The 21,357-nt window shown below is 44.2% G+C and overlaps 1 protein-coding gene across 1 annotated transcript in view; it reads right to left on the bottom strand.

The window, feature by feature from the left end:
- The window catches only part of TMC2 (transmembrane channel like 2), an 83,190-nt gene that overhangs the window by 45,971 nt on the left and 15,862 nt on the right, over positions 1-21,357 (bottom strand). The window contains exons 2-6 of the mRNA XM_067013694.1: positions 18,550-18,868; positions 15,607-15,759; positions 5,964-6,054; positions 1,125-1,206; positions 599-705 (exon numbers count right to left, since the gene is read on the bottom strand). Coding sequence (XP_066869795.1) covers positions 599-705; positions 1,125-1,206; positions 5,964-6,054; positions 15,607-15,759; positions 18,550-18,868 — 752 coding nt within the window. The remainder of the gene's footprint in view (positions 1-598; positions 706-1,124; positions 1,207-5,963; positions 6,055-15,606; positions 15,760-18,549; positions 18,869-21,357) is intronic.

The following is a 21,357-nucleotide window of genomic DNA, read 5'->3' on the forward strand; positions in this document are numbered from 1 at the left end:
TAAGATTGTATCTGGGAGAACAGTGAGGAATGCTATTCAAATGCAGGGTTTCTTTGGGGCAATAAATTATGATATAATGCATTCTATCTCTCTTTTTTCTCAAGGTGAAAGAGAAAAAAACCTCACTGAGATATTAATTCTCCACTAATTTTAAAGTAAAATGAGAGGTAGAAAAATGTAGGGTCCACCTGTTAATTCAGAAACGGAAATATTTTGGTTCCATTCTTTGTACTCGGCTATCTGGGCAAATGATGTGAGCACAGAATTTAAAATGAATGACGGATTCTTTGTAAAACAGAGTATTTGATTTATATAAATGAAGATGGCTGTCGTGATAAGCCTCAACACTATTTGAAGTTGTAAGCAGTTCTTTTTTTTTTTTTTTTTTTGCGGTATGCGGGCCTCTCACTGTTGTGGCCTCTCCCGTTGCGGAGCACAGGCTCCGGACGCGCAGGCTCAGCGGCCATGGCTCACGGGTCCAGCCGCTCTGCGGCATGTGGGTTCTTCCCGGACCGGGGCACGAACCCGCGTCCCCTGCATCGGCAGGTGGACTCTCAACCACTGCGCCACCAGGGAAGCCCAGCAGTTCTTTTCTTACCTCTGGGATTATGACTAGACCAAATATTAAGCCAAAAAGGACGAGGTTAACTCCATACATCCATCGGAGAAAGATGAAATATGATGCCACTGAAGAACCAAAGTGACCTGAAGAGAGAAAGATGGTGGATGTAAGTGTTGCAGAAGGACATTAACATAAAGGAGGACTTTATGTGTGTGATGGATTCAATTTTCATGTCAGTCTGTGGAATATACATCTCTTTTCTTTCTCTAGATGAAAAAAAGGGCTTAACCGATCTGCCTAAGTTCCTACAATCAGGAAGTGAAGAAGCACATTTTAAATTTTGGTCTGACTAGTCCAAAGTTCATCTTTTTTTTCTTTTTTTTTTTAAACATCTTTATTGGAGTATAATTGCTTTACAATGGTGTGTTAGTTTCTGCTTTCATCTTTTTTCTAGTACAACAGAACCTATAACATAACCTAATCAGTTAGTCAAGAACACAGTCCAAACCCTTGGAAAACCCTTCAGCAAACGAACTAAAAACAGTGACACCAAAATACTCACTTTCAATGTCCTTGATCTTCATTTCCCAGGGAATACATTGAGTCTTGAAATTATCAAAGTCTCTTTTAAACTTGACCCATTTCTGAAATTAAACAGGCAACACCCTCAGTTCATTAACGTGCTGCCTTGGGGCCTGGAGGGAAAGATGGAGGTGCATGTGGATGTTGACATGTGGGTGAGGCTGCCATGTTGGAGCTGTTGAGCCTAGGCTGTCAGAGGTGGATGCACACATCTTCACTTTCCAAAGTCAGGTGTGAGTCAGAGAGAAGCAAGGGCAACACAATACTTTGCATTTGTCTATAGTGCTGATAAAATTTCAGGTTTGGACACTTTACATATGAACTTAGAGAGTCTGTGTATAATTTCTGATTTGGGGAATCAAATTGGCTTAGCAAACTCTGATACAACTTCCTTCATCTTAAACCAAAAATTCAAGGGAAAAAAGAAATCTCACAACTCTCATACCTACGTTTGGCAGACAGCCAAGTGCCTTAATCTGATAGGAACTGTTGCTAAACTACAAGACTGGTGGAAGTGGTAAAGAGATCTCAGCCCGTGGCTTCACATTCTTCTCCTAGTGAAACAGCCTGTTTTTTTTTTTTTTTTTTCCTAAAAGTAGTTAGGAAGGCATTATGCCACTTTCCACCATCTATTCCAGCTCCGACACTTTGTACCAATCAGAAACTTGAACAGCTGTCTGTCTGCTGGCTGCGTGAAAATTTGTCAACTCTTCAAGGGGCTTCTCTCCAATATCCCCACACCCTGGAAATAAATCCATTTGGAATGAAAAAAAAAAAAAAAAAAGCACCTCATAGAAAATAGCAGGCAAAGAGGAAGTAGGGAGAAAATCCTCAGATCAGTTTCTATTATTACAAAGGTCTCAAAAGAACTTATTCATGAAGGAAATGAGATTTTCCTTTGTAAATTCGCTAAAGGATAAAAGGGAAATTTTATCTGAAGGAATCAGATGAGCTTCCAAACCTGAAGGCTTTGATTATATCATGATTGGATAATTACTGTATAAGGAAGGAAACCACCTGTCAGAAGAGGGAAATGTTCACAGATGCCAAGGAGAAGAGGGGTTCATAAGCAAAAGACAGGTTGATAATAATGGCAAAGATCTCCCTAAGGCAGGAAGGGATGTGGGAAATGGCAGATGGTGGACATGGACACCCCAACCCCATTGCTTCCTCTCCCTTCCCTAGTTCTGATTCTGTGCTCAAAAACCATCTTTGGCTTATTTGACTTCTTATCTAGGTCTGTCTATAAGGAAAACATTTGCGCACCACCTGGGCTGTGAATATTTTGATTTCTATGGCAGTAATATTTTTCATTGCAAATTAATATATTGGAATTGGGATTATGGTTTAGTTTCCCATATAACTAACTGTACTATCAAAAATAAAAGGCACTGTTAATGTGGACTTTAAATTTTTCAGTTCTTGTACCAGTTATTCCTCCTTATAGATTAGTAATCTGGTATCTGGTTTTATATATCAGTCTCATAAGCTTTATTAATGTGAGTCCTCCCCCGAGAGACAGATCCCCTGTCAGGGTGCTGATAAAATCAGTATAAAATATAGCCTTGCAAGGCTGAGGACCAATGGAGTAATGAATGTTGTCAACTGAGGCCCCTGGAGACATAGTCTGCCAGTTGGTCACTTGGCAACCACCTGACAGCCCCTCAAGTCTGTGGGCATCTTGGCCCGAAAAGGTGATGCCTGGGGGCGGGGGTCAGAGGCAGAGACAGGCCTGGGAGAAGCTCTGCATTGAAGCTCTTTCCTTCATTGGTTTAGAGAATCAGAAAACTGAGCTTGGGTATGGGCGGGAGAAGACCCCAACTCCCTTCCTCAGAGCTGTGTGAGATGGTAGCTGCCGTCCTCAGACTGGGTTACTAGCTGTGCACGTCATCTTGCTAGTCAGCTGTATATAGGAAAAAAGATTTCAAACAGTGGTCGAACAAGACACAGGCACATCCTGTCCACGGATGAAATCTGGATCTGAATAACTAAGACAACCAGTGAAGCCTCAGAAGTAGTACGGCAAAACAAGGAAAAAGTGATGTCATTCTTTGAAATTTTTGGAAAGCATTTCCTCCAGGATACATAATTAAATTTTGAGAGATGGCTCAATATTCTTAGTAGGATACAAAAAATATGGCTTCTAGAGTACAGGTTAGCACTTAGAGAGTTAAAAAAAGAATACAGGAGGGGAAATCCCTGGCGGTCCAGTGGTTAGGACTCTGCATTTGGTCAGGGAACTAAGATTCTGCAAGCTGCATGACGTGGCCTGGGGAGAAAAAAAAAAGGTTACAAGTGAAGTATGGAAGGATTGATTACAAGGTTGCTAAAAGTTCAGTAATAGAATGAAAATAAACATTACACTTTGAGACAGAAGAAAATTGATCCAATGATATTGAGAATAAAACTGAGAAATTTTTGAGAATGCAAAGAGAGAGAAAGCAAAGAATTAAAAACCATGAAGGAAAGTAAATACAAAGAATGGAGAGTTGGCAGTCATCCTTCTGCTAAAAAGAAGCTAGAACTGTTTGAATAGAAACTCGATTGAATAGACCATTTATCAGGTATATTTGAAGAACACATTCCTTAATTGGGAAAAATGTTCTGAGTGTGCAGTTGTTAAGTGGTAAATGGTTTTTAGATAAAATTAATAAACGACCCATAGATAGTTGTCAGGCAACTATAACTGAAAAGGAAGAAAAAAACAAAATTAGGAATAAAAGATTAAAACTCAACATATGTAAAATGTAATTACAGAAATTATGGGACTACCTATATGCAGCTTTCTGTTAAAACATATGAAAATCTTAATGAAATGATCAAGTTTGGGGAAGAATATAAAATATCAAAATGGCCCCAAGAAAAAGTTAAAACTTGACTACACCAATTGGAAAAACATTAAAAAATTATCAAGATATTCCATAAAATGCTTCCTGATCTGTGCAGTTTTAAGGGTGTCATCTTTCAAATTTCTAAAAAAATGAAAATCATGCTCTACAAACTGATTTACAGCATAAAAAGGAGGTGATGCTATTCATTTAATATTATAAAGCAAGTGCAGCCCTAATATTAAAATATGCCAAGATAGTATGCGTGCATGTATGTACACACATAAATTCAAATCAATCTTATGAAAATTTATTTAAAAATTATAAATAAAATACTTGAAAAATCAGATGTGCCTGATAAAAGTAAGTTTATGAACGGAAGGGAAAGGTATTTAATAAAATCTAACATCTATTTCCAATAAAATGGAAGTCATTAAACTAGAAATAAAAGGATAATTTCTTATTGTGAGAAAGAAAATCTAGTTCAAGGCAACAACTCCCATCAACTTAGTGTGAAACAGTAGAGACATTTTCATTAAAGTAATGGAAAAGCAAAGAGACCTATTATCACCATCATCAATTGAAACTCTTCTAGGATTGCTAACCTGCACTTTAGGACAGGAATGATTTAGAAGAACCCAAGAAAAACACCTTTACATACACAATCAGATGAAAATGATTAGAACTAATAAGGGAGTACAATAGGGTAACCAGATTAAAAAATTAATATTCAAATATGTAGCTTTCCTACATACCAGGAATCTCTAGTTATTAAATAAATGGAAAAATGATTCCATTCACAAAAGCAATCAAAACATAAATTTTGTAGAAATAACATATGACATGGAAAAGATCTATATGAAGAAAATGACAAACTTTGCTGAAGGATGTAAAAATAAGGCTCGAGAAATGTATGGTATTCTTAGATGTAAAGACTAAATATTGTACAAATAAGTCTTCCCAAATTAAATCAAGGATTTTTAAAAGTTTCCAATCAAAATCTCAATGGGCTATAACTGGAACTTGGCAAAGTGATTATAAAAATGCATGTGGAGGGCTTCCCTGGTGGCGCAGTGGTTGAGAGTCCGCCTGCTGATGCAGGGGACGCGGGTTCGTGCCCCGGTCCGGGAAGATCCCACATGCCGCGGAGCGGCTGGGCCCGTGAGCCATGGCCGCTGAGCCTGCGCGTCCGGAGTCTGTGCTCTGCAACGGGAGGGGCCACAACGGTGGGAGGCCCGCGTACCGCAAAAAAAAAAAAAAAAAGAAAGAAAAAAAATGCATGTGGAAAAAAAGAATGCAAACAAAACAAAACAAAATGCATATGGAAGCATAGGAAAGACTGGCCAAAACATTTCTGAGAAAGAAAGGTAAAAGGAGGAAGCCCTATGAGCCATTAGAATTAATCAATAGCTGAAATGATGAATTCAAATAAAAGCTCCAAGAAAGGCCCTATACAAGAATTAAGTGAATGAAAATGATAGTTTTTCAGATCAGTAGGTAAAGGAAGGATACTTCCTCCATAAGTTCCACATTAAATATCCAATTAGAGATCATTACCCTAGCCTGAATCAGAAGCTCAGGTTATGGCATAACTCAATAAACCAGAGCTGCCCCCAATGCCCTGTAGACCTTCTGTATGACCCTGATTACACCATGGCCCTCTGGGTCTCCACCAAATCAAAGTCTTGATTTGGGAGTTTGGAAAATAAGATCCCAGTAGATTCAACATCATTAATTCTGTGAGTTTAGTTCTTCACTGGAGAGGAAACAAGTCTCAAGTATACTGAAGCCCTCAAAGATAAGTAGAGAGAAATGGACAGGATATGGTTGGTTTCCATTCCTGGATAAATTGGAATGGTTGACTGGACCTCACGCGCAGGATTCTGGGGGAGGTGGTCACAAATGGAGAAGCTGGGCAGGCACTGTGATGGTCACCCAGATTCAGGAGTTGAGCAAGTCCTCCCACAGGTTTGCGCCTCTGCACCACACACCTTAGCCATCAGCATCCTATAGGCGTAGAGTCGCTTGCCTTTCCCCTTTCCCAAGGCTCCTTCATACTTCTCCACAAATTCTTGGGCCTCCCTGGTTAGTGGGGGGAAAAAGGCAGAAATTCAATTAACACCCAAGCAAAAGAAATCTGAACTATGAGGGTGTATATGTGGCTGAAAGCCTTAAGTGTTTTATATCCCTAGTTAGAATGTAAGTTCCATGAAGGCAGGGCATTTTGTCTGTTTTTTCCACTGAAGTTTCCCAAATGCCAAGAATAGTGATTGGAACATGGTAGGCACCAGTAGGCAGAATTTTGGCTCCCATGACCTTTGCCCCTTGGTGAATGGCACAAAGGATTCTGCAGATGTAATTAAGGTTACTGACTTGAAACCAGGGAGATTACCTTGGATGTCTGGAAGGGCCCAATGTAATCATGTGAGCCCTTAGAAAAAGAAGAGGAAGGCAGAAGAGTCAGAGAGAGATGCAGCAAAAGGGGAAATCTGAGGAATTAGAAGCAAGAGAATTCTCCACCCTCTGTTGCTGGGGCCCCTCTGGAGGATGCCACACTGGAAAGCAAGAGAAGAAAATGAATTTCTATCAAAAGTCAGGGAACCTGGAAGAGGACCTTAAGTCCCAGGTGGGAGGGAACCACAGCCCTGCTGATATCTTGATTTTAACCTGGTGAAACCCTGAGCAGAGAATCCAGCCATGCCATGCTGGACTTCTGACCAACAGAATTGTGAGCTAATAAATGAGTATTGTCTTAAACTATTAATCTTGTAGTAATTTGTTACAGTAGCAATAAAAAAAAACCAGTACAGCATTCAGTAGGTATTTGTGGAGTGCATGAACGCTGGATGAGTGAGTGAACATCCAAGGAAGACGGCACGAGAAACACATGGATGGGTTTGTCTGTTAAATATTCTGGGTGGTGTGCTGGAGCTGGTGAGGGCTGGCTTCTGAGAACCAATTGTTATATTCTGGAACTTGGCCAACAAATTATTAAACTGTTGGTATCTTGAAATCGGCCATGGTAGGAGTATTTAGACTGTGGGATTCAGCAAGTGCTCCAAATCAGGGTTCCCCCATCCATCCCCCCGCAGAAACAGCTTATCAGGAACCACTGGATAAACCCACACAAGTAGATGAAAAATGAAGTCCATCTCACGGTGGGTGGAAGAAGACATTGGGTCCTGTGTGTCTGGCTGCTGTTGTTACAGCGCCCCCTGCTGGCAACACAACCTACACCACCTCCAAAGTGCAAACGTAGGTAGTTGACACCTGTCAAAGTTACATTCTAACCTGGGGTTAACCCCAAGGTTGGTTTTATTAGGATGTCTCAATGATGTCCTAATGTTAATGAGGCCAACTGTCTAGCTTCTGAGTCCAGGGTCAAAAGCTGGATTGTATGGGATTGACTCCTTTGTGGGGTCAGCCTCTATTTTCTCCCTAGGCAGCACTCATTCTGGCAGTGAGTTATCTGTGACTACCAACGACTCCAAGACACCAAAAAATGTTTTCATGTAATTCATACTTTTGTCCTCTTCCTATATATTATGAGTGGGTAGAGACTCCTAAGCATTTGAAGTTTGTGAATTTAAATGTGACAACTTTTAAGATTTGAAGACTTCTGATAAAAATTCTCAAAAGTAAAGGCCAGCTCTTATGCCTAAGCCATTGAGCCTGGCACCAAATGCTTCTCTTCTCAATGTCCAGACTGTGTCCAGATGCCCAGAGAGCCCTCAGGAGAACAGAGGGCCCTGCCCAGCGCTGGGTGCAAATTCTGAGGAACATTCACTGCAAAGAGAACAACTGGTCTAACAGTTTTGATGGACACAGCAAGCTTTTTTGGATCCACTGAAAGTATATAAATAATCACAACTAACATTTTTACAGCAAACCCCTTTAAACATGTCATACGTGATCAGTGTTCTTCTTACTAGAGATAGTAGTTGGCTTATGGAAATACTGGCTCTTGCACTGCACTTCCCAACTGTTGCAAATCTTACTTTTTCCCCTCCCCTCCGACAGTTTTGTGCATCTTACTTTTTTTTTTTTTGGCTGTGCCACATGGCTTGCAGTATCTTAGTTCCCCAACCAGGGATTGAACCTGCACCCTCGGCAATGAAAGTGTGAAGGCCTAACCACTGGACCGCCAGGGAATTAATTCCTTGCAAATCTTACTTCTTTTTTTTCCCCCTAACAGTTCTGCAAATCTTACTTCTGTAGGGTGCTTCTGTCCCCTCCTGTCCCCTCCTTTCAAATGGGGAACTTCCTGCAAGCTCATCTCTCCTCTTCCTCAAACCAGATGGTGTGTGGTAAATGAAGTTAAAAGGCAAAAGAAGAGAGATCCTTTGCTTTGTGGAAACTTCTAGGGGCCTGGATCTCAAGGTCACTCTTGGCAGGTGATTAGCAACCTCTCAGGTCCCTCCAACACTCAGGAGAGGAGGAAGCCATTGAGGCAAGGCTTTCCTGGGCAGCCATCCACAGCAGAAGACAATACTTTGGCAGCCCCACACATTGCCCTAGAAAGATCCTCCTTGTCAATAAAGGGGCCCAAATAACAGTTTGGAAGACACAGTCATGGTGGCCAGCAATTACTGCTGGGAGAGAAGTGGTGTATTGTGTGGTTTTAGTGTCAGAGAGAGCCAGGCAGGATTCTGTGCCTCTCAGGGTGGCAGTTCTCATCTAGAAATGGGGACAATGTTATGAGACTTAAACGTGTGGATGCATGCCATGTAAGCACAGCAATTTCATTTATCAGGCAGTCACTCTTCTCCTTCTGGGGAAACAGCAGCTCCTGGAGTGGGCAGCTGATAGGATTCTTTCCCAGCCCAGGGGGCTGCTGTGAGGAGACTTCTGTTCCCCAGGGGTCTGGACAAGGGGCTCAGCGATGCAGCCGTCCACAATGAGAATACTCTGAAGTTGATCCAAAGCATCTCTCAGAGAGACTAGCTCCAAAAACCACCCCCTGGTGAAGGAGATCAGATTCAAAATCACACTTAATTTTGAGATGCAGAGGTGTAAATAGACACAGGGCAGCCTGCATTTGACGGCATCCGTACAGAGCTTTGCCGTCCCATGCAGAACGTTGGGAGAATGTATCAGCCAGCCTGAAATCCAGAAGACAACCAGACAAAGGTAGGGAATACAGGTGGCCAAAGGGAGGTGGCTAGAGGTTGGAGGTGGTCAGAGGTTGAAGGTGATCTGGGCTATAAAAAGAATTGAATTCTCCTCCACTTGAATGCAGGGCAGACTTAGCGATGTGCTTCCAATGAATAGAAAGTGGTAGAAGTGACAGTTTATGACTTCTGAGACTAGGACACAAAAGGCATTGTGACTTCCCCCTTGAAATCCCCCTCTTCTGGGGGAAGCCAGCTGCCATGTTATGAGGACAGTGAAGCAGCCTGTGGAGAGAAACTGAGGCCCTAACTAACAAACAGAACCAACTTGTCATCCATTTGTGTGAGCAACCTTGGAAGTGGATTCACCAGCCCCAGTCATCTGAAGCCTGAAGCCCTGACCAGCACCTTGACTCAACCTTATGAGAGACTCCAAGTCAGAACTGACCAGCTAAGCTGCTCCCGAATTTCTGATCAACAGAGGATAATAAATGTTTATTATTGTTTTAAACTACTAAGTTTTGGGGTAATTTATTATGTAGCACTGGAAAATTAATACTCTGTAGAATCCAAACCACTGATCTCTTTGGTGCATATACATTTAGGATTGTCCTGTTTGCTTAGTGGATTGACTCTTTATCATTATGTAGTGTCCCTCTATGTCCTTGGTAATTTTCTTTACTCTGAAATTGACTTTGTCTGATATTTACTTAGCTTCTCCTGCTATCTTTTGGTTAACCTTTGCATGGTATATTTTCTTCCACACTTTACTCTCAACATATGATATATTTAGAGTGAGTTTCTTATAGACTGCATGTAGTTGGGTCATCGTTTATTTTTTTAAATTAATTAATTTATTTAAATAAATTTATTTTATTATTATTTTTGGCTGCGTTGGGTCTTCGTTGCTGTGCGCGGGCTTTCTCTAGTTGTGGCAAGTGGGGGCTACTCTTCGTTGCGGTGCATAGGCTTCTCATTGCAGTGGCTTCTCTTGTTGTGGGGCATGGGCTCTAGGTACACGGGCTTCGGTAGTTGTGGCACGCGGGCTCAGTAGCTATGGCTCGCAGGCTCCAGAGCACAGGCTCAGTAGTTGTGGCACATGTGCTTAGTTACTCTGCGGCATGTGGGATCTTCCCAGACCAGGGCACGAACCCATGTTCCCTTCATCGGCAGGCGGACTCTCAACCACTGCACCACCAGGGAAGCCCAGCAACAGGATTCTTAACACTGCGCCACCAGGGAAGCCCTGGGTCATCTTTTAAATCCAGTCTGCCAATCTCTGTCTTTTAATTGATGTATTTAGACCACTAACATTAATGTAATTATTTATATGTTACAGTTTAAACATGTCATTTTATTTCTTGTTTTCTGTTTGTTCTGTTTTTCATTTCCGCTTTCCTTTTTCCCTGTCTTCCTGAATATTTTTTAGGATTCCATTTTGTTTTACCTACAGTGTTTTTGAGTATATCGATTTGTATAGCCTTTTCAATAGTTGCTCTAGGTATTACTATATGTCTATCTCTATCTGCCATCCATCTATCTGTTATCTATCTATCTATCTATCTGTCTAGCTAGCTAGCTATCTCTATGTATTATCAAAATCCACTGGTGCATTTTACTATTTAGAATGAAGTGTAGAATCTTATTTCTCTTTATGTCCCTTTATCCTCCCCATTTATAATTGTCTTAACTATTTCATCTGCATTATTGAGAACCACATTAGGTGGTGTTTTAATTTTTGCTTCAACTGTCAAACATAATTTTAAAAATCAAGAGGAGAAGGAAAATTCATGGTATTTTGTAAGATTTTCACTCTCAGCATGTTCTTCCTTCCCGATGTTCCAAGATTCCTTCTTTTACCATTTCCTTTATGTTTAGAGAACTTCCTTTAGTTATACTTTACGGTAGGTCTGCTGGTGACATACTCTTTTAGTTTTCTTTCATCTCAGAATGTCTTAATTTCTCCTTTATTCTTGAAGGATGTTTCTGATGGATATAGAATTCTGGACTGACAATTCTTTTCATTTAGCACTTGAAGAATCTTTATGTCACCTTCTCTGTCCTCCATGGTTTCTGATGAGAAATTTGCTGTCATTCTAATTGTTTTTCCTTTATAGTAATGCATTGCTTCTCTCTGACACTTATAAGTATTCAGAAGTTTGACCATGATGTGTATTGGCATGGATTACTCTGGATTTATCCTGTTGGGGTTTTGTTTAGCTTCTTGAATCTATAAGTTTTGCCAAATTTGAGAAATTTTCAGTCATATCTTTGAAGACTTTTTCAGTCCCACCCTCTTTCTCTTCTTTTGAGACTCCATTTTCTTCTTTCATCGTCTAGGGATTTGGAGGAGACACTAATGTTAGATCATTTATAATAATCCTACATGTCCCTGAGGCTCTGTTCACTTTTTTCCCCAGACTATTTTCTCTCTATTGTTCAGATTGATTTGTCTTGTTCTACCTTCACTTTCACTGATTCTCTACTCAGTTCTCTCCATTCTGCTATTGAGCGCATTCATTGAGTTTTTAAAAATTTTAGTTACTATATTTTCTACTTCTAAAATTTCCACTTGTTCTTCTTTATATCCTCTATTCATTTTCTGAGACTTTCTATTTCTTCATTTTTTTCATGTGTTCATAGTTGTTCACTGAAACATTTTTATGATGGTTTCCTTAAAATCTTTGTCAGATAATTCTAACATATATGTCCTCTTGATGTTAGCATCTGTTGATTATCTTTTATCATTCAAGTTTGAGATCTTCCTCATTATTGGTATGATGAGTGAGTTTTCAACTGAAGCCTGGAATTTGAGATAGTATGTTATGAGGCTCTGGATCTTCTTTAAATCTTGTGTTTTAGCAGGGCTCCTCTGACACTGCTCCAGTAAGTGAAGGGGGATGCTGCCTGATTACTTCTAGGTGGAAGTCCAGATTATTCACTTGGCCTCCTTTGATACCTGGGGCTGGGCTGGAGCTCCTTTTTACTGCTGAGCAGGGATGGGAGTTCAGGCTCCCACAAGCCTCCCACTCATATCCTCCTGGCTTGAAGAGATACCTTGTTACTTCCAGGTGGTGGTGAAAGTTCAGACTCCCCAGGTAGTCTCCACTGACCCCACAGGGAGAGGGAGGGCTCATTACTGCCCAGTGGGGATGAGAGTCCCTGCTCCTCACTTGGCCTTCTCTGACATTTGATGGGGGTGTTAGGGGCACCATGTTACAGCCTGGCAAGGGAGGAAATGTAGGCTTCTCCACTTGGCTTTTGCTGCCAGGGCTGGGGCTACAGCGGCTCATTTGTTTATGGTGTTTGGCTGGAGTAGGGTTGTTATTGCTTACAAGTCTTCTGTCTTGCCAGGCTGTCCCTTTTCTGGTCCTTTGGCTAGAGACAGCAGACTTTTCTTGAGGTGCTTTTGTGTGTGTTGGTCAGTGTTTGGGGGCAGCCAGCTTCTCCAATATCCAGTCTGGATATACAGGCAAAAGGAAAATTGGAACTCAATGCTGTGTCATTCATTTGACCCCAAGGTCCTTAGCCAGTCTGCCTTTCTTCTCTCCACCTTTCTGAGTCTCTTATGTTTGCTTTACACATAATATCCAGGGTTTCAGTTGTACTTAGTGGGAAGACTGTGGAGAAGTATATCTACTCCATCTTCCTAGAAGTGGAATTCTTCAGATCTCACTTTGGGTAATTTTCTAACACATTAGGTCTCTGACAAAGCTGAGTGACATACCTAATTAATTCTATGATTAAAGCAAACATCCCTGACTCATGGGCACTAGAAACTCTTTTGCCAACATCACAGCCTGCCTCGTGTCATTATTAATGATGTGCATTAATAATGTCTTCTCTGATTCATCTTTGTTCCCCATCCTCATCTCTCAGGGTTCAGCACAGTGTCTGGAACAAGATGTTCAAGCTTTAATAGCAATAACTACTATCTATTAATTGCATATTATATGCTGGGTACTTAAATATTTTTTATTTGGCAGAACAACTCTGCAGGTAGATATTATTATTCCTACTTTACAAAAGACAGCTGTGAAGCTCAGAGAGGTTAAGGGAAGGAAACCAGCCTGAGGGGGATTGAATAGCCAGTCAAACCACACAGGTGTGGTAGAGGTGTGAAAGCAGGCTTGTCCCAATTCACTGCTGTTGCTCTTTATGCCTTGCCATCCTTCTTTGATTGTCTACAACAACTATGCCAGCTGCCTGAGTGGGCCAGAGACTGGGGTCCCCACACCATTGCTTCTAAAAAAAGATGTAGTCTGGGGATGCTATCTGCAGATCTGCAATTGAAGACTTTACTGCCAGAAGAGGAAATCATACAGGAGGCAAAGGGGTGTATTCTAGAATGTCTAGTAATCCTAGAGAAGCAGTTACAATTTAAGAGTGCAATTTCTGGAGCCAGAATTCCTGAGTTCAAATTCTGGCCAGACCACTAAACTCACTGTTTAGCCTTGGACAAATTACTAGATTGCTCTGTGTCTCAGTTTGCTCATCAGTAAAATGGGGGCAATAATAATGGTACTTACATCAAAGGGTGATTATGAGGATTAAATGAATTGTCACACACCCAGCACTCAGAACAGTGCCTGGCACATAAGGAGCACTCAGCAAATGTTGGCAATATATAAAAAAAGAAAGAATATTAAAAGATGAATAAGAAACAGCTCTGCAAACAAGAGCATCCAGTCAAGTGAGGGCCTTAGGGATCAGAGAGGCAGTAACTAACTCAGCCTGAATGCAGGGAGGGGCAATGGGGATTTCCCTGCAGAGGGGACACCTGGCCTGAGTCTCAGAGGGTAGGAACTAGCCAGGTGGGAGGGCAGAGGTACCAGTGGAGCTGAGACCCAGAGGCTGGAGAGCCTGAGTCTGGGATAAGGAGTCTTGCAAGAGGGAAAAGGAGGGGAGACCTGCTCCAGTGGGAGAGACAAGAGTCTTTTCAGCTTCTAGGGCCTTAGCCACTTCCCACCCCCACCAAGAGCAGGAACTCTGCCCCCAGGCCTGGAGGAGATGCAGACTTCTCCTCAGGGCAGCTGAATGGCCTTCGGGGATTTTCATGGTCCCTGAGACTTCCAGCCAGCTGGAGATCTCATTTCCATAAGCATCAACGTTGCTGTTTTTCCACTGTTAATAAAAGATGTGTTCCGGTGACACCTGAGTCGGGGTGAGGTTCTGTTAGACTGACAGATGGAAGGAGGAAGAACTCGGCTCTGGGGGAGCAGGGAGAAGAGACTCAGGAAAAGGGAGCTGGGAAGGCAGACAGCCTGCTGCCTGAAGCTGTACCTACTGCCCAAACTGTCGCCACCATTCACCTGTGATGACTTACATTTAAATAAATGAAAATAAAACAGAATTTCAGTTTCTCAATGGCACTGACTACTTTCCAAGCGCTCACTAGTTTCATGTGACTGGAGGCTACTCTTTTAGAGCAGATTTAGAACATTTCCATCATCCTAGAAAGTTCTGTTGGTCAGCACTGGCCTGGAGGCACCGCAGGGAGGCGTTTCTTCCTGCAGCTGAGTTGTAGACAATGTAATAATTTGCAAGACAGTGGAGTAAGCTCTGTTTACCAGGCTCCTTCCCGGTTAAGGTTTGCACAGCAAAGATGCTGGCTGTGCATCTGTGCAGAGACACAGTGAGGCTGAACGTCAATATATGTCTGCCAAACTGTTCTATGTGATAAAGGGCGAGGCATTTGACTTGAGCAATGAGGAAAATCAGGTGTGAGAGGAACCAGGGAAAATGGCTTCTTATACAGAGAGAAGGAGGAAGGGAGTCATTCCAGTCTTGTGGCAGAAAGACCGAGGTGGGACTTGGGGGAAGATGGTAACACTGAATGGGATTTTTTTTTTAGGAAAAATGTCCTGCCCTTCTCTCAAAACTGCAGCAGAGAGTCAAGAGCCATAAAATGCATGGTGGGCTGGCCCGTCATATGGAAACAAGGGAAATAGCTGAGTTGCAAATAGGAGTCAGGGGCCTGGGCACCAGGCCAGGCAATATTCATGGAACCTCACTGCAAGCTTGGCTCTGCGTTAGGCATTTGGGACACAAGTGTAGCTAAGACAGCCCCTCCGCCTGCTCTCCACACTGCAAGGGTGAGTGTGTGACACAGGGAGAGAGTCTAGTACTTAGGGAACACAAAAGAGGTCTGAACTTGTTGAGATGGGGGTCATGGAAAGTGCCCCCCGCCCCCAAGGAAGGCATGTCTTTTTGGTTGTGAGGGAGGCGCGGAAGCCACCAGATGGGGCACGGGACAGAGAGGTGACCTGGCAGTGGAGGGGGATGCGTAGCCGTAGGGCCACGATCCTCCTTGTCTTCCGCCAGGCCCCGCTCGGTGCTGGCCAACAGCAGGGCCCGATGGCCAGTTGCGTGCTGGGGATGAGGTGACCAAAGCAGGGTGGGAGGGTGAACCCCCCTTCTTGTTGAGCCCCCTTGGAGTGGGGAGGAGGAAGGGACTCCCACGCCCATCAGCGGAGCTGAGCCTTCTGGACGGGGTGGGCCCTGGCCGACCACCATTGCTCACCTGAGCCCTGCCAGCTTCCTCGCCATGGGCCAGGGCTTGGTCCGCATGGTGGCGATGAGCTTCTTCTTCTCTTCCACCTGCTCCAGAATCCGGGCCAGTTCCTCCTCAGACAGAGACTCCCCACCGGAGGTGCTGGAGGCCAAGGAGGATGACCTGGAGCAGAGGGGAGTGAGGAGGAGGCCGGGGTCCTCGGGGGCACTGTGGGATGTGAGGGGCCCACCCAAGACGCCCCCAGCTCCCACCCACACAGGCCTGCCCCGCTCAGAGCCCTCCGCGACTCCCCCCATCTGGCAGAGGAGGCCACTCCTTTTCCTGGAGCCCAGGGCTCCTCGCAGGCTGCCTCCTCAAGCTCCACGCCTCTGAGTCCTCCCCACGCTGCACACCCTCGCTCATGCAGGGCTGCCCAGTGGAAATATAATGTGAGCCATGTATCGTAATTTTAAGTTTTCTAGTAGCTCTATTAATATGATAAACGGACATGGGCATATTAATTTTAATAATACATTTCATTTAACCCAGTATATGAAAAATTTATAATTTATAATTACAGTAATGTAATTGGTGTAAAAATTATTAATGAGACATTTTACATTCTTTTTGTACTGTCTTCAAAACCCAGTGTTCATCTTGTACTCACTGTGGATGTCAATTCAGGCACAAAATTTTCATTGAACATATTTAATCTGTACTTGGATTTCATAAAATTTAGTTGAAAGAGTAGATTTACATATCCAAATTGTTTTAGACATACTTAAAAGTTTCCTTGTAAATGAATAAAGTAACAGAATATCATTTTCCTTTGATGTTCACATCTGCACTGACAAAACTAGTTTGTTTGTTTTTTTTTTTTTCCAGAAGAAATGCTTTGGCTTCAAAGATAAATCAACTTCAAAACTACATCTGTCTGTCCAAGTTAAGTAAATTTTTTAACTCAGTGGTATTAACATCAGATTAAAATTAAATTGAATTAAAAATTCAGTTCCTCAATCACACCAGCCACATTTCAAATGCCTAGCATGTGGCTAGTGGCTATTGTATGGAACAGCACAGCTGCAGAGACCTTCCAGCTGGAGGGTGTGATGACCCTCACCATCTCACAGACAAGACTGTGTGCTCACCTGCCATAAAATCCAAGTTCTTGTCTGTGCTATTCACAGCCTCCTTCACTCATAAAAACAGTGACTCTCAGCTGAGATGGCAGCAGCTGACTGGGGGTGAGGGAGGGGCTGGAGAAGGGTTCTGCCTGGACAGCCTTTTTATAGCACGTTTGATAAATGGAAATATCAGGATGTGGGCTTGGGTTACCACGGGTTTTAAAGACCAGTTTGCCTCTGTGAGTTTAGCTTCTGATCAACTCCTAAGGAGCAAGGAGAGGTCACAGGAGTGAGGTGGAGAAGGGGGGGACCCTAGCTCTTAAATGCTGGAAAGCCTAGAGCACAGGGACTTTTTGCCTTATCTCACCCCACCCCCACCCCAGGATATCTGCCTTTGAGTCTTTGCATAAGCTGTTCTCTCAGTTTGAGTGGTGGTAGCGGGGTGGGACATTTGGTCATTGCTTGTTCAGATTCCACCTGGGCTTCAAAGTCTTAAGGAAATATTTACCTTCTTCCTGGAGAAGCCCCAGCCTCCCAGCAACATGCTCTTCATAAAGTCCTTTCTTGCATACATATTGCCTTCTGCTTTGTGTTGTGAGAGCTGATGCCCATGTCCTACCTCCCCTGCTAGACTGTCAGTTTCTGAGGAACAGGACTAGATATTTTTCATCTCTCTATGCCCTGCCATGGCATTCAGCTGAAAATGGCACAAATGAGTCCTTGTCTGCATCCCTTACTTTGCATCTGCCATCCAGACAGGATGGGACTGCCTCCTTCTAAAGTTCCGGACACTCCGGGGCCCGTCAATGATGCATTCAAGTTCTCTCTAACTTGCTAAGGACACCATGCACCCGTTACCCTGTTAGCTCAGGTCTAGGGACAACCAGACAGTAGACAAAAGCCCTAACTGAGCCAGGGATGGCTGGCAGGGGTGACAGAAGAAATCTGTGGCCCCTTTTGTGGACCTTAATTTCTTCTCTGTAAAGTTGGAGATGTACAGTGGAACACCTGAGTGAGGGTGTGGGCAAGGAAGGTTTATTAGAAACCATTGGAAGGAGCATCAGCTCTTTGCCATAGTCCTGGTATCTCTGTTTCCGAAGCCTCCCAGCCCATTATCAATGGGGATTCTTAAAACATCCTGAGAAGTGATGCAAAGTAAAGTGGAAGAGGGAGGCAAAGAGAGGGAGATGTCCCATCAAAATTGGTAGCAAAAAATGAAACTAAAATCCCAACTTGCTGATTCCATAAACTGGCTCTATCCACTAACCCCCGTATGCAGATGCTAATGGAACAAAGGAAACACAGCAAGTAAATCAAACCCCCAAATCCTAGAATTTCAGAGCTGGTAGAACTTTTGAAATTCTTCTAGATCAAAGCCACATTTCACAGAAGAGGACACAGGTCAGCTTAGGAAATGGTGTGCTTAAGCCCTGGAATGACTCCTAAATCCAATTTTGTTAATTTCTCTCAGCTCCTCATCAAGAGCTGTGGTGAGTCACCAGCTGAAATTGAGGAGAATTGGGATCTTGTCTCACCCTGCTGCCATGTCACCTCCCCACTCAGAGCTCCACTTGCACCTGCACTTCAGGAGGGGTTTGAGTAGAGAGCGTGCAGTGGCTACTCAACCTGGGATGGCTGTGATCCCCATCCCGGTTCCGGTTCCGCGCCCAACCTCGAAGAGCTTGGCAGGGGCAAAGGCAGGGACAAGGGAAAGAGAGCAGGCGCCGCCCGTTTATGGGAGAGAATGAGTGGGGGAGACGACACGTGGCCCTTATCAAGGGAGGAAGCAGGGCTGGAAGGAGAGAGAGAGCGCGGATTGAAATGCGCCTGAAGCCTGGTCACAACACACCTGTGTTTCTTCAGCTGCTTCCACATCTCCTCCTTCCTCGGCACCTCCTTTTCCTTCTTTGGAGGTGCTCGGTGCTCCCTGAGGGAAGCTCTCCCGTCCCTCTTCCTCCTTCCTCCGCAGGTCTTCTCTGCCGAGCCTCGCTCCCGTTCCCCGAGCTGCTCTCTGCGTCCCCTGCGCTCTGCCTGCTTCCTCCGGGGAGACCCCGACCCCGGGCTGCCCCCGGCCCGCTCCTTCTGGCCAGGCGGGGCTCGGCGCCTGCCCGGCGCGTTCTCGGCTTTGTGAGTCCGCTTCCTCGAGGGTCTCCTCCCGGACCTGTCACCTGCAGGGACAGGGAATGAACAGTTCTGGCCTCATGGGCCTCGACCCCAGAAAGGGCCCCCAGCTGTGAGAAATCAGATGTTCAAGATGCTTCCTGGAGCTTATTGGTTCCAAAGGCCACCTCTTTCAGACAGAGCCTCTGGTCTCGGCTGAGAGCAAGTGTCTCCCTCCTCTGACCGGCTGGCACTCCCACACTCTCACCTAAACCTCAGCTAGAGACCCAGACACATGCCTTCCTCTGCTTGGGGGTGCAGTCCCTTGGGTCAGAGCTCAGTCCTCTCCTGACGTCCAGGGCCAGGGCCAGGGCCAAGCATGAGCCTCTGTTTGGTAAGGCTGGAAGACTGAGACGTGGAGGGCCTGCTGGCTCCATTCTCCAAGGGCTGTCCCCTCATGTGTCCCACCTGGCACGAGGGAAGGGACGGGGCGGGGTTGGGGGTGAGAGCAGCGGAGTCGATTCCGATCCTGTGTCTCAGCGCTGCTCCCACGTTGTTGCTCTTATTTTATTTATTTATTTTATTTTATTTTAATTAATTTATTTATTTTTAATTTTCATTTGTTAACATCTTTATTTGAGTAGAACTGTTTTACAATAGTGTGTTAGTTTCTCCTTTACCACAAAGTGAATCAGTTATACATATTCATATGTTCCCATATCTCTTCCCTCTTGCGTCACCCTCCCTCCCACCCGTTGCTCTTATTTTAAACCATGACTTTATAGCACTGGCAAATGGCCTGGCTGAGCAGAATCTACTCTAAAGTGTGAACTTTCTCCAACAGCTTGCCCAACACCGAGTGTAAGCACAACTATCCCAGCTGGGCAGTTACACAGTAAATGCAGGAAAAATTGTAATGAGGTTCTGGTATTAATAAGCAACCTCTCCACCATTTACTAGCAGGGTGTCTTTGAGCCAGTCACTTAACCTCTCTGAGTCTCAGGTCATCTCTAACATGGGGATGTTACTACTCCATCAGCTTGTTAATGAACATGACACCGTGACCAACTTCTGAGAACGGACGTCATTACTCTGATATTCTTATCTGGAAATAAGATCTTTTTACTTGTATAAAGAGCACAGGTTTGGAGCTAGGCCAGTCTGCCCGAAAATATCAGTTCTATCATTTACTTATCTCTGTGACCACAGATAAATTACTTAACTTTTCTGCACCTCAGTTTTCTCACCTGTAAAATAGCTCTAGTAGCCACTATTTCCCTACATAGTTAGGTTCATTTAAAACAGGAATAAAGGGTCTGACTCATGGGAGGTACTCAACGAAGGCCCTCCTCCTTTCCTCCTGCCTCCGGCCTCCCTTGCCATTTTTGTGCTCTAAGTGGGCATCACCTGGAACCTGATCTGGCTGCAGAGCACAGGTTCTCACTTTTCACAGTGGCTCCCCATCCAGGCTTTTCTGCCATGACTAGGCAGATTTTCCCAACAGAGCTGTGAGAGCCCCAACTTTGGGCAGGGCAGGGCAGAGTGAAGTTTTGTCACCCAGCAGCCCCAGCAGCAGTCCCATCAGCAATGGAATTCAGGACAAGGCGTCCCAGGTTCTCAATTTCTTGCTTCTGTCCACTCCTTTTCCAGCCTCTCAAGGTTGTGCATGCAATGTAGCAGCCACAGAGGGTTTTCCTCGCTGCTCCCTGACCCTTGAGCTTTACATTCTGAGAAGCAAGCCACCCCGTGAAACATCAACCCAAACTGGTCGCTGGTGGATTTGGGCAGAGTAAGCTGGGGATTCAGAGTCTGAATATTTGGGCCTGAAACCTTGTTCTTCTGGTTATTACCTCGGTAACGCCGGGCAGGTTTCTTGTTCTCTCTGAGTCAGTTTTCTCGTGGGTATGCTGTTGGTGGTCTACCCAGATCTCCATTATCTGGCCGTGGCATTGTCCCTTAGCTGCTATATGTGTTGGCTCTTACAGTTCACAGCTTCTCCCTTCCCAAGGGAGCCCATGGTTGATGGAAACCATCTTGGGAAATGTCTGGGAGTTTACATCCCTCCCCTCTCCTCAAGTCAGTTGACAGCCAATTGCTAACTGATATGAGGTACAAAAAGTCCAGTCCTCTGACCTCCAGGCAGAGCCAGTCTGTGGTTCATTCACTCTCCAGAGCTCTCTGTGGGATCAGGCAGAGGCTAGACCCCAATTGAACACACAGCTTTGCTCAGCTCCTTCCCTTGATCTGTCCTGCCTCCCTTACTCCTTGTCTCCTGAGAGCTGCCCTCAATAAATCACATGCACAAGAATCCCCATCTCAGGCTCTGCTTCCAGGGACCTGATTTATCTATAGGCATCTATCTCAAAGTGTGGTAGGTAAATCCAACTGAGATAATATCTATACAAGTGTGATGTAAGGGGAGCATGCTGGATTTAGCAAACAGAATTTGCTCTGTGGTTCAAAGATAAACTATCCAGAGTTCTCTTCTTGGATCTCAAACTAGGATACTGGTAGAATCCAAGAAGCACAGTGGTGGGCTTCACCCAGACCTGAGGAA

Source organism: Kogia breviceps, chromosome 14 (assembly GCF_026419965.1).
Source record: "Kogia breviceps isolate mKogBre1 chromosome 14, mKogBre1 haplotype 1, whole genome shotgun sequence".
NCBI lineage: Eukaryota > Metazoa > Chordata > Mammalia > Artiodactyla > Physeteridae > Kogia > Kogia breviceps.